This window comes from Neovison vison, chromosome 5 (genome assembly GCF_020171115.1).
Source record: "Neovison vison isolate M4711 chromosome 5, ASM_NN_V1, whole genome shotgun sequence".
Lineage (NCBI taxonomy): Eukaryota > Metazoa > Chordata > Mammalia > Carnivora > Mustelidae > Neogale > Neogale vison.
This window is the reverse complement of record NC_058095.1, coordinates 105086943-105102485: the sequence shown is the minus strand read 5'-3', so window position 1 is coordinate 105102485 and position 15543 is coordinate 105086943. Positions and strand designations below refer to the sequence as shown.

Genomic DNA, 15543 nt, shown 5'->3' with positions numbered 1-15543 from the left:
ACCCTTCAATGACTGTCTTTCCTTACTCATTATCAATGAAGGCAGAGATCACTATTGTCTCACTGCTATACCTCAATGCCTAGCACTGTTTACAATAGTATATGTATGTGTGTGTGTGTGTGTGTGTGTGTATATATATATATATATATATATATATATATATATATAATTCGTGGCTGAATTAACCTGAAACTGAAAACTATCTTTCTATGGGTATTGATAATCTCCCTTTAATACTGTTATTCTGAAATATTTCAGACTTATGATATTTAGATCATGCTAGCTATAATCAAGCATAATAAATATACGAAATATCCAACAACTGTTCTTTAAAAAGACATAAAATGATTACATGCTAATTTAGAAGAAACAAGTATCTTTTCTAGACACTCAGTATTTTCTATGAGTAAAAAATCCCTTCCCCACGAAGAGACAAAAAGCAGCACTAATGTTTTTTGTAAAAACTCTTACTTTTATGAAGAGGAAGGGGTTTTATAAGATCTGGCTGTGCTTGAGTCATAGGTACAGGTGGTCCTTTCCCTCCAATATGATTATTCACAACTGGATTCTGTTGTCTGCCTCTTAGTAATGGAGACATACAGCGACGTCTTTTAGGGATCCCTTGCATATTTGGTTCTCCAGGTCGTTTATGTTTATTTTGAGGTCCAGCCACAAATTCATCTGCTTCATCTATCATCATACCCTATAACAAAAAAGAATATAATTTCCCTCGGTTTACATACAGTCTTTAAATGGTATAACTAATTCCAATCCCCATTAGAGCAACTATAATTATGTTGGTATTTATTAGTCTACCAAGAAAAGTAGCTTTCTTTAGTTAAATTAAGAACTGTTAAATCTACAAATGAATTATACAGTGGAACATTTCAAGTTTACCTTTTTATCTAGCTTAAAGGGGTTGCCAAATGTATGCAACCTCCGAGGCTGATCAGGATCAAGTTCTCTTAGTGGAGAAGGTACTTGCTTGAGGTATTCCTGGTAATTCCCCATTTGTGCTATAGGAACACTGTGCACTTGATCTTTTCAAATAGGAGAGAGCAACAATGAAAGTTAGCCTCACTAAAAACCACCGTTTAATTATCAAATAATATCCTCTTATATATGAATGCTACCTGGTGTTATTCTAGGAAGTCTCCCCTTACCATATATGTTAAATTAGTGTGTTGTCACTACAAATATTATGACAAAAATGAAGTCTTTTTAAAATTTTAAAATAAGGGGCGCCTGGGTGGCTCAGTGGGTTAAGCCGCTGCCTTTGGCTCAGGTCATGATCTCGGAGTCCCGGGGTTGAGTCCCACATCGGGCTCTCTGCTCAGCAGGGAGCCTGCTTCCTCCTCTCTCTCTCTCTGCCTGCCTCTCTGCCTACTTGTGATCTCTGTCTGTCAAATAAATAAATAAAATCTTAAAAAAAATTTTTTTTTAAATAAAATTTTAAAGAATTGATTTTATCTTCTAAACAAAGCAAAAATATTGCAGTTAACTTGAGTGTGCAAAATAAGCAATACGTGTTAACATTGCCATGAAAAAGAATTATTCTTCTCTATTCCAATTAAGAATTTAAATATAGGAAAATTTACAAAGAAGATGTATCACACATAACCTTTTTATATAAAGCTATAGTTGGAATGCTTACATCAGAGATGGCCAAGAGTTAAATTCTCACCTGACTTGATTTGTAGTACATGCCATGGAAACAGCTAAAGAAATAGAACATGTACGGACCAACTGAGTCAAACCACCAGATACCAGTGTATCACAAGAAAATGATTCTGTGTGTTAATGCATGAACAAAAAGTCTTTAAAGAGAAACGAAGCTGCTAACAAAGGTTGTCACCCCCGGGAGAAAGAATTTGGGACAACAGTGATGATAGAAAAAAATGTCAAGAATCAGGGATGACTTAGTTCTTATTTCATTTGTTTGAATTTACAAAGAAAATAATATATATATAATATAATACTACTATAGAAATTCTTTAAAAGCTAGATTAATATACCATGTTTTTTCAACATAAAGAAAGAAATTCACAAAAGAAATACCATTATTTAAAACCATGATCTAACCTTCATCCTGTCCTTTAAGAAATCTGCGGGTGCTCTTCAAAAGATTAGATCTCATTCTTGTTAAGTGATCCAAAAGATTCCGCCTTGGTATGTCATACGCATTTCTAAATGTCTGCGGTTTCAAATCCTGTTGAAAAACAAAGACAAATTTATTTTTATTTTTAAATATAAAATTAAAAGAGACTAAAGTCTCTAGCCTGCAGTATAGGTTTGGAAATAAGATATACAAGTCTCATTAGTTTTAAATATAATAAAGAATTATGATGCAATCTTAATGTATTATTTTGGGAACCAGAAGATCCAAACTGGTAGTTAAGTTCAATCAAATAAATTCACATCTTTCAAGATTTTGCTATATATTCTGGCTAAGGGAAGTAAACATAAAACGGATTTCCAAGAAACATAGCTTTGATGTATAATTCACATAAAATAAATTAACCCATTTTAGGTATACAGTTTGACGAGTGTCAGTAAATTTACAATTGTGAAACCATCACCACAATCCAGTTTAAGAACGCTTCCATCACCCCAGAAAAGTTGTTCGTGTCCATTTGTTATCAATCAATTTTCCTATCCCCAGGCATCCACTGATCTACTTCCTGTCACCCTACATTCCATTTTACAAATGGATTTGCTGTATCTATCTGGCTTTTTTCACTAAGGATAATGCTTTGAGATTCATCTACGGTTATTAATGTATAAGTAGTCTGTTCTTTTTTACTGCAGAGTAGTAATCCATTCTGTGGATATAGTCTATCTTTATCCATTTCCCAATGGATGAACAGTTTCCTTTTCAGTTTTTGGTGATTATGAATAATGCTGTTATGAACAGCATTTGCATACAAAGCCTTTATATGGATAAGTATCTTCACTTCTTTCATAGATACCTTTGAGTAGAACTGCTGGTTATATATCAAATATAGCCATTCTAGTGGGTGGGAAGTGGGATCTCATCATAGTTTTAATTTGCATTTCCCTAATGGCCATTAAGGTACAGCAACATTTTACGTGTGTTTGAATTCATATATCTTATTTGGTGAAGTAACTGCTCAAAGATTTTGCCCACTTTTTATTAGATGTTTATTTTTTTATCACTAAGTTGTAGTTCTTTACATATTGTGCTACAAATACTTTGTTCTATATATACTCTTCTCCCAGGCTGTAGCTTGCCTGTTCATTTTACAAAGTTTCTTTTGTAGACAAAAATTTAGTGTATGTGCTGCCGAAGCGAGCACTGTAGACAAAAATTTAAATTTTAATGAACTTTATCAAGTTTTTTTTGTGTGCTTTTGTGCTATATTTGAGAAATCTTTGATGACTCCTGACCCAATGTCATAAAATTTTCTCTTGTTTTCGTCTAGAAGTTTAGTTTTAGTTTTTACATTTAAGACCATAAGCACTTCAAGTAATGTGAGATAATGGTCAAATTTATTATTTTGAATATGGGTATCCAACTCTTCCAGCACTATTTCTGAAGAGATTATCTTCTGACCCACTGAATTGTTTTGGCACCTCTGTTAAAAAATTAATTGACTACATATGTGAGTGTCTACTTCAAGACTCTCTTCTGTTCCACTGATTTATATGTTTACCCATATACCAACAATACAACATGCTGATGATTACTACAACTTTATAGTAAGTTTCAAAATTAGACTGTACAAGTATTCTAAATTCATTATTTTGCAAAACTGTTTTAAGCTATTCTAGGAGCTTTAAAATTTCCATATAATTTTAGATCAGCTTATCTCTTTCTTCCAAAAAGGATACTGGGATGAAGATCTTTTTAATAATGAATATTCATAAAGCATTTTAGGACCATGCTATGTACCCAAGGTCATCAATATAAGTACCAAACTTCAGCAAACTGTAAGACTAGCTAAGTAACTTCAGGCAATCTTTAAGCCTCTGTATTCTTTCTTGCCCTTTTTTTTTTTTTTTTGCTTAAGTAATCTTTACACTCAAAATGGGGCATGCTCTACCAACTGACTGAGCCAGGCACCCCATTTGTTTTCTCATCTATAAAATGAATGTGTTGGTTTACTCATCAGTCCACCTATTCATCCACTCAGCATGCACAATGTCTTAATTCTAAAACTCTATGATTCAGTAATAGTATTAATGATCATTATTCTTCAGAGGTACAGAAGTACTTCTGAAGTTTGGACAAACTAAGTTATCAATTAATGGATAATCTGATTTATTTAACAATACCACAGAATATAACTAGAGCAGTGCTAAAAATTCACATAACTATTACCTTATTGAGCAAAGCAACCTGGAAGCCAGTGTATTCTTTCATGTTAAGGTCTAGCAGTCTGTGAGGAACATCTTCTGAAATCCCCTGGAGCAACTGTTGAAAATCTTTCCTATAAGCCATTGATAAGCCATGTGATCGGCTTCGGACTTTAATTCCAGTTTCCTGTACTACTTTTTTGCCTACAGATCCGATGACTCGATCAGATTCTATTTTGGCCTAAAAGTAAAAATAGTAAGATTTAGTTTTGACATAATCTAAATTAGTAAATTAAATACTAATAGTTTTGGTCTTCTATAAATTAAGTATTTATGTTATAAAAAGTATGTATGTAATTATAAACTCAAGTAGCATAGGTTATGTCAAGTTCTTGGTAAACTAAAGAAAGTTTAAATAAAAATGTCTTACAGTTTTAAATCATTACAATTATAACCTTTTGGAGAAGGGCAAACAAAAACAACTTCAATTTATTTTTATGTACTAGTACCCACTACACTTAAACCATGAAATGTAAGTGAACCCTAAATAAAAATATGGATTTCCAATTCAGAAGTCATATAAAATCAGAAAAAATAACTCATCAGTATTTATTTAAAGACACTATCATTAGCACGTAACTAAATGTTCACAGGTATAACAAACATGATGTAGCTTTTCACTGGAAAGCAAGTAGCAATATTTTGACTCTATCCAACCTACATCTCCATGAGCAGTTAAAGTAAAGGTGGTAGAAGTACTAGAAAAATAATGTACTTTATATGATCTTAATATCTTGGCAGTCTAACTGTATACTGCTTGACTACCAGAGTATCTATTAATGTGATTTATATTCAAAATGACTATAAAATACATTGCTTTTCACAAATACTTCAAAAGAAACTTCCATTTTTGAAAGAAAAAGAACTATAGGTTTTAAAACATAAAGCAAAAGAAACTGATTTTTGTCTAAGAAAAACAGCTTTCTAACACAAATTTCTCAAAAGAAAACATGAATTTTCAGTGGTAGAAAATCCAGGACCACAATAATAAAGCCATTTCCATAAATTAGGAATTATTTTTTCAAATTAACCTTCCAAAACACAGCACACCATGTGACTGAATTATGTTAATATATGATATATGTGGCTTTAAAACATAATATATTAATACAACCTAATTCCATTAGGACCACCTGTTAAGCATCTTAGCCAAAACCATTCAAAATACTTAATAGCTCTACTTCTTAACATTACCTGTTGACTCAATTTTTTGAGGTATGAAATGACACTGTAACTAAGTCCATATTCCATACTGTCTGCTATTAGGTTAGGTGCTCCCATCATTCTAACAGCTTTCTTCAAAGGCTATAGGAAAAGAGAAAACATCACTCAATCCTAAACTTGTCAAAAAGGTTAAGACTACATGTATTGTCAGTTTTGAAGATTTCTTCAAAAAAAATTCTTTTTTTCAATAAGAGAGTAACATAATCATATTTGTTCAATAAAATGTTTGCTAGTGGTACAAAAGGTAGCTTGAAATACTTAAAAAGGAATAGAGGCTATATTTTAACAAAACCTGGGACAGGAAAGGTAAAGTCCTAGACTCCTTAGTATCACTGGAGATACTAAGTTTGGAAGAAATGGGCAGGAGACTCAACACAGAGGGAGATTTGGTAGAAATTAAGACATGAAAAGGACACAAGAGAAATGGAAGATTTCTACCTTGGGTAACTATGTGGGTTATGGCTCAACCATTCACTAGCTCTGTGACCCCAGACCAGGTTATATATCCTCTCTGGGTCTAAACTATCTCATTTGAAAAGGACGATAGTATCTACTTCATAGGGTTGTCATGGGATTAAATGAATTAATACATGTAAAGCAACATACAGAAGCATCTGGTACACAGCAGGTATTCAGTAAGTGTTAATCACTATTAGCTGAACTGAAAAAATAGAAACAAGCTCTGAAGGAAAAAACAGTCTAATATTTACTGTGGATGTGGTATAGTAAAATAATTTTCAACTGTAAGGACAGCCTACCACTTTTGCTAAGAAAAATGTCACTAGCAGGACAGTCTAGTATGTGTGAGTGGGATGCAGTCAGAAAAGGATGACAGCTGGGTCGCTTGGGTGGCTCAGTCGTTAAACATCTCTCTTCGGCTCAGATCATGACCCCAGGGTCCTAGGATGGAGCCCTGCATCAGGCTGCCTGCTTAGCGGGAAACCTGCTTCTCCCTCTCCCACTAATCCCTGCCTGTATTCCCTCTCTCACTATGTCTCTCTTTGTCAAATAAATAAATAAACATTTTTTTAAATAAAAAAAGTAATCTTTTTTATGTTAAAAAATTTTTTTTAATTTTTTTTTAATATTTTATTTATTTGACAGAGAGAAATCACAACTAGGCAGAGAGTCAGGCAGAGAGAGAGGAGGAAGCAGGCTCCCCGCTGAGTCGAGAGCCCGATGCGGGGCTCGATCCCAGGACCCTGGGATCATGACCTGAGCTGAAGGCAGAGGCTTTAACCCACTGAGCCACCCAGGTGCCCCTTTTTAAAATTTTTTAATTAAAAAGAAGAAAAAGAAAAGGATGAGAGCCATTCACTGACATCAGAAAGTTTATAAGCAGTGGTGTCAAACTGCAATCAAATCCCAGCTCTGATATTTAAAATCCACGTAGCTTTGCCTAAATCCTGCAGGTTGCTATGAAACGTAAATGAGTTAACATATGTAAGAGTTCATATTCTGTGTTCCTTCCTTTTCACTCTTACATGGCAGGCACTATGTGCTAGACACAAAACTTATCTCTTACAACTCTAAAATATGATTTTCAAAGCTCAAGAGGCGCTTTGGGAGCCTGGGTGGCTCAGTGGGTTTAGCCGCTGTCTTCAACTAAGGTCATGATCTCAGGGTCCTGGGATCGAGTCCCGCATCGGCTCTCTGCTCAGCAGGGAGCCTGCTTCCCTTCCTTTCTCTCTGCCTGCCTCTTGCCTACTTGTGATCTCTCTGTCAAATAAAGAAATAAAATCTTTAAAAAAAAAAAAAGAAATTAATGCTTTTAGTAGAAACCATTTAGAAAGATTAGTTATTGTCAAATGCTATAGTATTCCTACATTAAAAGTAAAAATAATGGTTAAAAGTGCTTTTAACACTGGTCTCCTTAAGAAGTTACTTTTCATACAATAGATAATGCATTTAATAATATATACATTATTGGTCTTAGCTACTATGATACATGAGGTGTTAAGTACAGGTGACCTCTGAACCACATGAGGGCTAGAAGTGCCGACCCCACACAATCGAACATCCATGTACAACTTTTGACTCCCCCAAAACTTGACTAATAGCCTGCTATTGACTGAAAGCCTAGTAACATCATTAATTTTTGTATGTAATATGTATTTTATATATACTATATTCTCACAATAACCTAGGTTTTTCTTGATAATTTTTTTTTTTTTAGTATTTATAGGCTATATGGTTCATCTGTGACTTCTCCAAATTGCCAAAAATCTCAAAGAAAAACTTCTTTATATCTATCGGAAAAAATTCACATATAAGTGAACCGGTGCACTTCAAACCTGTGTTGTTCAAGGGTCAACTGTAATCATAAAGTTCTGGTTCTAAAAATGTATGATTCTCTGAAAATATATACTTATCTACCTAAAAACACGTTTCTGGAGACGTAGGGAATAAAGCAACAAAAATTACTCTGTACCCTTAAAGAAAAATAGTTTTAAAACTGCAATTTAACAAGGGAGTACAACAATTGGAGCTATTCTAAAAGCCAAGCTGCCTGGGATTAAATTCTAGTCTCCCACACATTGGCTATGCAGCCTTGGACAAATTATTTAATCAGTTAGTACCTTAGTTTCCTCATCTGTGAAACAGAAATAATGATTTCTACCTCATAGGGTTACTATATAAATTAAATAAGATTAATAGAACATTGTATCAAAAACTAATGAGGTTAATAAATGTAAAATGCTTAGCATAATATCAGGCCTAATGTACGCATTATATATATGTTATCATGATCATTATCATTGTCATCATTATTATACAAATCACCGAAACCTTTCTTTTCCATTATATCTGCATTGGTCATTGACATTGGTCAATGTTCAAAACATTTGTATATTCTGTACATTCTATAATAGCAACAAATAAGAATTTTAATACCTACAGTAAACCATAACCATAATGTAAAATTTTATAACAAGTTCTATTTTTAACAATAACATTCTTACCCCAAGATAGTAGGGAGGCATTGTCTTCAAATAACTTTCAAACGACTGTCTCCATTTCAATGTTGGTTTTGCTTTATGTACTTTAAACAAGTCATCTATAAATGTATAATGTGAACAAACTATCATCATCAATTGTTTTCACACATGAAAATCAAGTTAAATACATTTCTTTTTTTTTTTTTTTTTTTAGATTTTATTTCTTTATTTGACAGAGAGAGATCACAAGTAGGCAGAAAGGCAGGCAGAGAGAGAGAGGAGGAAGCAGGCTCCCTGCTGAGCAGAGAGCCGATGCGGGACTCGATCCCAGGACCCTGAGATCATGACCTGAGCCGAAGGTAGCGGCTTAACCCACTGAGCCACCCAGGCGCCCCTAAATACATTTCATTTTTAAAGTCCACTTTCTTATTTGTAAGACAGTAACATCAGACATCAAGTTTTTAACAAAATTAAAAGGGGCACAATTTTTAGTTCTGCCATTTTGAGTAGTAATATCATTTTAAACATAAAAAGATGCCAGTCGGGCGCCTGGGTGGCTCAGTGGGTTAAAGCCTCTGCCTTTGGCTCAGGTCATGATCCCAGGGTCCTGGGATCAAGCCCTACATCAGGCTCTCTGCTCAGCAGCGAGCCTGCTTCCCCCATCTCACTCTGCCTGCCTCTCTGCCTACTTGTTATCTCTGTCAAATAGATAAATAAAATCTTTAAAAAAAAAAAAAAAGATGCCAATCATGTATTTCATGTAACAATAAAGGCAGAATCAGAAAATACACAAGAAAATCTATACACTATCTACACTTAGACACAAAATAGATTTGAGGACAGAAGCAAAGTATGCACAAAATTTTCTATAAAATATACCTAATATTTTGACTATAACTTAAATCTGATGTGGTTCCATGGAGGAAAATTAGTCTTCTCCAACAGTACTGCTCAAAAATTATAGCCAGAGGATCCCCAGAAACTAACTTTAGGCTTTTATTACAATGTTTTAGAATAAATTCATTCATTTAGAAAAATTTTTGCCAAATGAAAATTAAAGTACAGGTAAATTCTTAGAAAGAAAATACACTCAGATTTATAAATATATGCTTCTACAAAATGTCTTGTTCACCAAATACAAAGCCTGTATTACCAATTCTAACCATGTAAGAAATTAACTTGCAGAAAACTTAGAATATTTAAAATTTAAAACATAGTATCTTCAACAATTTATAAAACCAGGTGTTTTGACAATGACTTTTAATTTACCACAGACAGACACAGGTTGCTTTAAAACCACCTTGGATAGTAGGTTCAATATTTCAGAGTTAAAAACAGTTCCATTAATTTTCACAAGACAGCAGAGCTTACAAAGAGATATTCCCAAACTCTGTTTTGAGGAAAGTTTGTATGTATGCTGAGCCACAGAAAACAGAACAAGAATACTTACCTAAAAGAGGAAGGAGGACTGGATAATTGTAAGGCATCACAAATAAGTTGACACAGTTCAGTGCTGTACTGGCTTTCAAGTAACCAAAGGGATGACCAAGTTCACTATACTTTGCACTATTGCTCACATATACCTGTTAAAAGGGAATGGTAAAGACAACATATTTAACGACCTTTACAAAATGTTTTATAAATCACAGATTCAATTTAACTTTTTAAAAGCACATTCAACTTTTAAGTCACTATAGTTTTTTGGCTCACCTGCCAACATGTTTGAGGAGATTTCCTTTCCAAGATAAATTGAGTCAGTGGTGAAGGTTCCAACTCGTATTTGTCAAAAGGCAATTTGTCAATAACCATCGGTTCACAGTCCGTACAGGAAAACTTCACTACCGGGTGAGACGTGCGAGGTGGCTGGAGGGGAAAGTCTTATTATTACTATTCACACAAAATGCAAGAAACAAACTAATTTTCAGTATCCCTCACTATCAGAATTTACTCATTTCCTCGATTTTGCTAGGTAAAAAGTTTAATTTACTACTGAAAGCACTATTAAAGCTGAAAGAAAATACTTAAAAATGTAATGCTTAAATTTTATATTCACAAGAAAAAGCCAAAGCATTTTTAAAATGTACATAGAATAAAAATCTTTTTAGATCTTAAAATTTATAGATCTTAAAGATCTGTAAGATTTTAAGATCTTAAAGATCTTAAGATTTTAGATCTTAAAATTTGCACTTTGAAGTGCAAAATTTTGAAATTAAGTAAGTAATCATTAATTGTTACATCTAAGAAATAACTAATACAGAAACCTTCCTAACTTCTCAGTTGTGGCAATTTAATTTCTTATAATGGAGTAGTAACTTCCAAACTGATTACATACCTTATTTAGTAAAAGTTTTTGAATACACAATATATTAGGACATATATACATTTATTTATAAATTATTTGTAAGTTAATTTATAGGTATATAATAAAATGTAAAATAAAATAATATTAAAAATAGGAGAAAAAGATAAACATAAATAGAAATTCTAATGTTTTCCTTCAGTTATTTCTGTGATAAATACATAAGACTTTGGACAACCTGATCCAAAGATAGAAAAACACAGTAATGTAAGGGGGAGAAAAAAGGCATGTTAATCTAGTCCCAGCTCTCCCCTCCCAATAGCCTCCTTCCTAAAAATCTCATGATTGAAGACTGATGAAGGAAATAAGAGCTATGAAGAAATAATTTGAAATTTTGCTGCTATAAAAGGCTCTTATTACTTTATCACTACCTATATACTCTCAAATCCAGTGTTGAGACCAAATCTCCCTCACTTCTTTTATGTTTCATCTGTCTACTAGATAGAACCAGAATCTTCTATAAATCCCTCCAACACGTTATTATACAATTCATTATTTCTCCCCCAAACTACAAAACCTGTTTTACAAACATAGGTGTTGGGGGAGCTGGGTGGCTCTGTTAAGCATCTGCCTTCAGCTCAGGTCATGATCTTAAGAGTCCTGGAATGGGGCCCCGCATCGGGCCCTCTGCTCAGGGAGTCTGCTTCTCCCACTGCCCTTCATCCTGCTCCTGCACACTCACTTGCGTGTGCTCCCTCCCTCTCTCTCTCGCTTTCTCAAATAAATAAATAAAATCTTTAAAAATAAAAACAATCTGCGTGTTATCCTTACTATCTCCTCCTTATCCTCATTATTTAACTGTCACAAAGAGCCAAATAAAATCCCACAAATTCTAAGCTAGTAGGCAGAACACAAAAACTTGGCAGGTGCTCAGTATTTAGTTACTGCCTTCTGTCAATAAATCCTCATCTCTCTAAAAACTTCTATCTTCTCTTTCTTAGTACTCTAATTTATTCCTTCATCATTTCTCAGACTAGACTAGTACAACTGCTTATTTTTAATTAACCTCTCTAATTAGCTCCCTCCAATCAATCCCATAGCCACAAAATATAAATATGATCATGTAATTTCCCTATCTAAAATTATTTGGTAAAAGTAGCAACCAATCACCTAAAAATAGGACCCAGACTCTTTTCTTTTTTTTTTTTTTAAAGATTTTATTTATTTATTTGACAGAGAGAGACCACAAGTAGGCAGAGAGGCAGGCAGAGAGAGAGAGAGGAGGAAGCAGGCTCCCTGCCGAGCAGAGAGCCCGATGTGGGACTCGATCCCAGGACCCTGAGATCATGACCTGAGCCGAAGGCAGCGGCTTAACCCACTGAGCCACCCAGGCGCCTTTAAATATATAAAGATCCTTGATGATCTGGTCCCTATCTCTTTCAACCACCACACCATGTATACCCTGTGCTCCAGCCATGCCTAACCACTTGCAGTTATCCAAGCAGATCAGCATCTTTTCATGCCCCTGGTTATTCCTGACTGCTCTATTATTTTCTCCCTTGCATATTACAAACAAACAAAGTTTTAAAGTCTGAATTGGCAAGTAAGACATCTAAGAGATTTCCTCCCTGGCACCCTTTCTTGCCCTGTCCTCCAAATACATACAGGCAGTTAGGCACCACATCCTCTGGGCTCTGCTCCATGCACCTCGTACAGTCAGCACACTGTTCTGTATTATGTTTACTGGTCTGACCTTCCTGTAGAATGGTAAGATTTCAGAAGGGAAGCACCATGTTTTACTCCATATTGTGCTCCTTCATTTCATATGTACCTGACACCTACCTTATTGAAACAGTCCATGAAACTCAATTTTATTTTTGAATGAAAATACTGAGATCCAAGGGGGAAAATGTGTACTAGCAAGAGAGGATGTCTTCTAGAACTTGGCAAAGAAAATTTTGCATTTATGACTTCATTTAATCTCCCAATCTCATGAGATAGCAGTTATCTCCATTTAACTGATGGGAAATTGAGTGGAGAAGAGAGCTGACCAAAACACAGCTAATAACTGGTGGAGCCATGATCTAATAAATTCAGAACCAGTCTCTTAACAAATCACATTTAATTTCAGTATCAATACATCTTATTTGAATACTATTATTTTTAAAAACTTCATTTCCCCTCTAATATCCTTCAGTTAACTTTGCCAGTTCTTTCCAATATTGTCTCTTTCTTATGATTCTCTCTTCAATCATCTTTTTTTTTTTTTAATTTATTTATTTGACAGAGAGAGAGATCACAAGTAGGCAGAAAGGCAGGCAGAGAGAGAGGAAGGGAAGCAGGCCCCCTGCTGAGCAGAGAGCCCGATGCGGGCCTCGATCCCAGGACCCTGAGATCATGACCTGAGCCGAAGGCAGCGGCTTAACCCACTGAGCCACCCAGGTGCCCCGATTCTCTCTTCAATCATCTTAATTCATTCTCTTAAAATCTCTTACATGAATCCTAGCAATAGCCATCTAGATAACCTGCTTACCATCCAACTCATCTCCTAATTCTGCTGCAGATAAAAACAACTGGATTAAATTTCCTAAAGCAGCACGCTTTTAAAAACATCTTCACTTATTCTGTGAACTCCACTGAAGTGAGAAAAGCTCAAATCCCCTAACCTTGCATTTAAAGTCATGAGCCAATTGGTTTATGTAATACTCTCAATGTCCAACACACATGTTATGATCCACCTATACTCAGCTATTTCTCCTTCCTCTAAATACACTTTAATCTTTTTGACTTCCACACTTGTTTTTTTAGGATTTTATTTCTTTACTTGACAGAGAAACAGAGAGCACAAGCAGGGAGAGCAGCTGGGAGACGAAGAAGCAGGTTTCTCACTAAGCAGGAAGCCCAGTGCAGGGCTCGATGCTAGGATCCCAGGACCACCACCCAAGCCAAAAGCTGACATCTAACTGACTGAGCCACCCAGAAGCCCTCATACTCTTTCCTCCCCCAACTGAAATCCCACACTTCAAAATCTAACAATTTGCAAAAGACCACTAGAGCAATATTAACAGATAATGCTTGTGACACTGGTTTTAGATTTCCTTCTATTAGGACTCAACAAATACTACACATACTCCTATAGGTGTTAAAATACAACAGAATGAACAACCAACAAGACAATATTTCATATAAATAAGGTATCTGTTCTATAAAAGGTGTAAGGGCTCTAGAAGAGAAAGTAAAATGACTAAAGAAATTAAGAGCTTCTCTAGAAAGGCCAGATTTTAAAACTATGATGATTCAATCAGAAAAAAAGAAAAGGAATAGAAGAACACTTCTTACAAAGCCTTAATTTTACGTACCACTTCACTAAATCCCTAATAAATAGAGGAAATATGTATAGAGTACAAATAAATAAATATTGCCCTGAAGAGCTGATATAGGTTTAAAGGTTTCAACTCATGCACTACAGGTGGGAATGCAAACTGGTATAGACACTGTGGAAAATGGTATGGAGGTTCCTCAAAAAGTTAAAGATAGAACTCCTCTACCATGCAGCAATCACATGGGTATTTATCCAAAGAATACAAAAACACTAATTCTAAGGGATACATGATACTCCTAGGTTTACAGCAGCATTATTTATAATAGCCAAGATACAGAAGTAGTCCCAGTGCCAGTTGATTAATGAATGGATATAGAAGATAAGGTATATGTATATTATAACGGAGTATTATTCAGTCATAAAGAAAATGAAATCTTGCCATGTGAATAACATGGATGTAGCTAAGAGTGAATGCTGAGCAAAGTAAGTCATTCAGAGAAAGACAAATACCACATGATTTCACCTGTATGTGGAATTTAAGAAACAAAACAAATGAACAAAGGGGAAAATGAGAGAGAGAATACAAGAAACACTCTTTAACCACAGAGAACACACTGATGGCCAGAGGGGAGGTGGATGAGGGGATGGGTGAAATAGGTGATGGGGATTAAAGAGTGCAGTTTTATGATCAGCACTGGATGTTGTATGGACGTGTTAAATCACTATATCCTATATCTGAAATTAATATAATACCATATGTTTACTGGAATTAAAATAAAAACTTAACAAAAATAATAATGAAAAAAAGTTTCAGAAAGGTTTCAGTTTAATTAAAAAATGGTATCTGCATGAAACTTTATTAAAACTGCTTCATGGGGGGCACCTGGGTGGCTCAGTGGGTTAAAGCCTCTGCTTTCAGCTCAGATCTTGGTCCCAGAGTCCTGGGATGGAGCCCCGCATCAAGCTCTCTGTTCAGCAGGGAGCCTGCTTCCCTTCCTCTCTCTGCCTGCCTCTCTGCCTACTTGTAATCTCTCTCTGTCAAAGAAATAAATAAAATCTTAAAAAAAAAAAAACTGCTTCATGGATCTCTGAAATATCATTATTATCTTCTAAGGGTAATATCAAAAGAACTACTAACATGTTCTGCCACAAAGTATGCCTAGATACTAGAAACTAGAAAAAAAAGCTCAGATACTACGAAAAAAGCTATTCTGAAAAAAGCATATTAATATCACTGGCTAGATACTAATTTGTATGAATTTATCCTTTAGTGTAAGAACCATAGAGTGAATACTGTTAATTCACAATAATCATTCAATAAACCTCACAATTTCTAAAAATAATTCATATAAACAAGACTAGAAAGTCGTTTCTAGAATGAA

At 34.7% G+C, this 15543-nt stretch overlaps 1 protein-coding gene across 2 annotated transcripts in view; it reads right to left on the bottom strand.

The window, feature by feature from the left end:
• The window catches only part of INTS6 (integrator complex subunit 6), a 91076-nt gene that overhangs the window by 9585 nt on the left and 65948 nt on the right, over nt 1-15543 (bottom strand). For both annotated transcript variants that reach the window (XM_044249663.1, XM_044249664.1), the window contains 8 exons: nt 10251-10403; nt 9991-10123; nt 8565-8659; nt 5572-5682; nt 4343-4558; nt 2083-2209; nt 898-1040; nt 472-703 (listed from right to left, as the gene is read on the bottom strand). In XM_044249663.1, the coding sequence (XP_044105598.1) occupies nt 472-703; nt 898-1040; nt 2083-2209; nt 4343-4558; nt 5572-5682; nt 8565-8659; nt 9991-10123; nt 10251-10403 (1210 nt within the window). The remainder of the gene's footprint in view (nt 1-471; nt 704-897; nt 1041-2082; nt 2210-4342; nt 4559-5571; nt 5683-8564; nt 8660-9990; nt 10124-10250; nt 10404-15543) is intronic.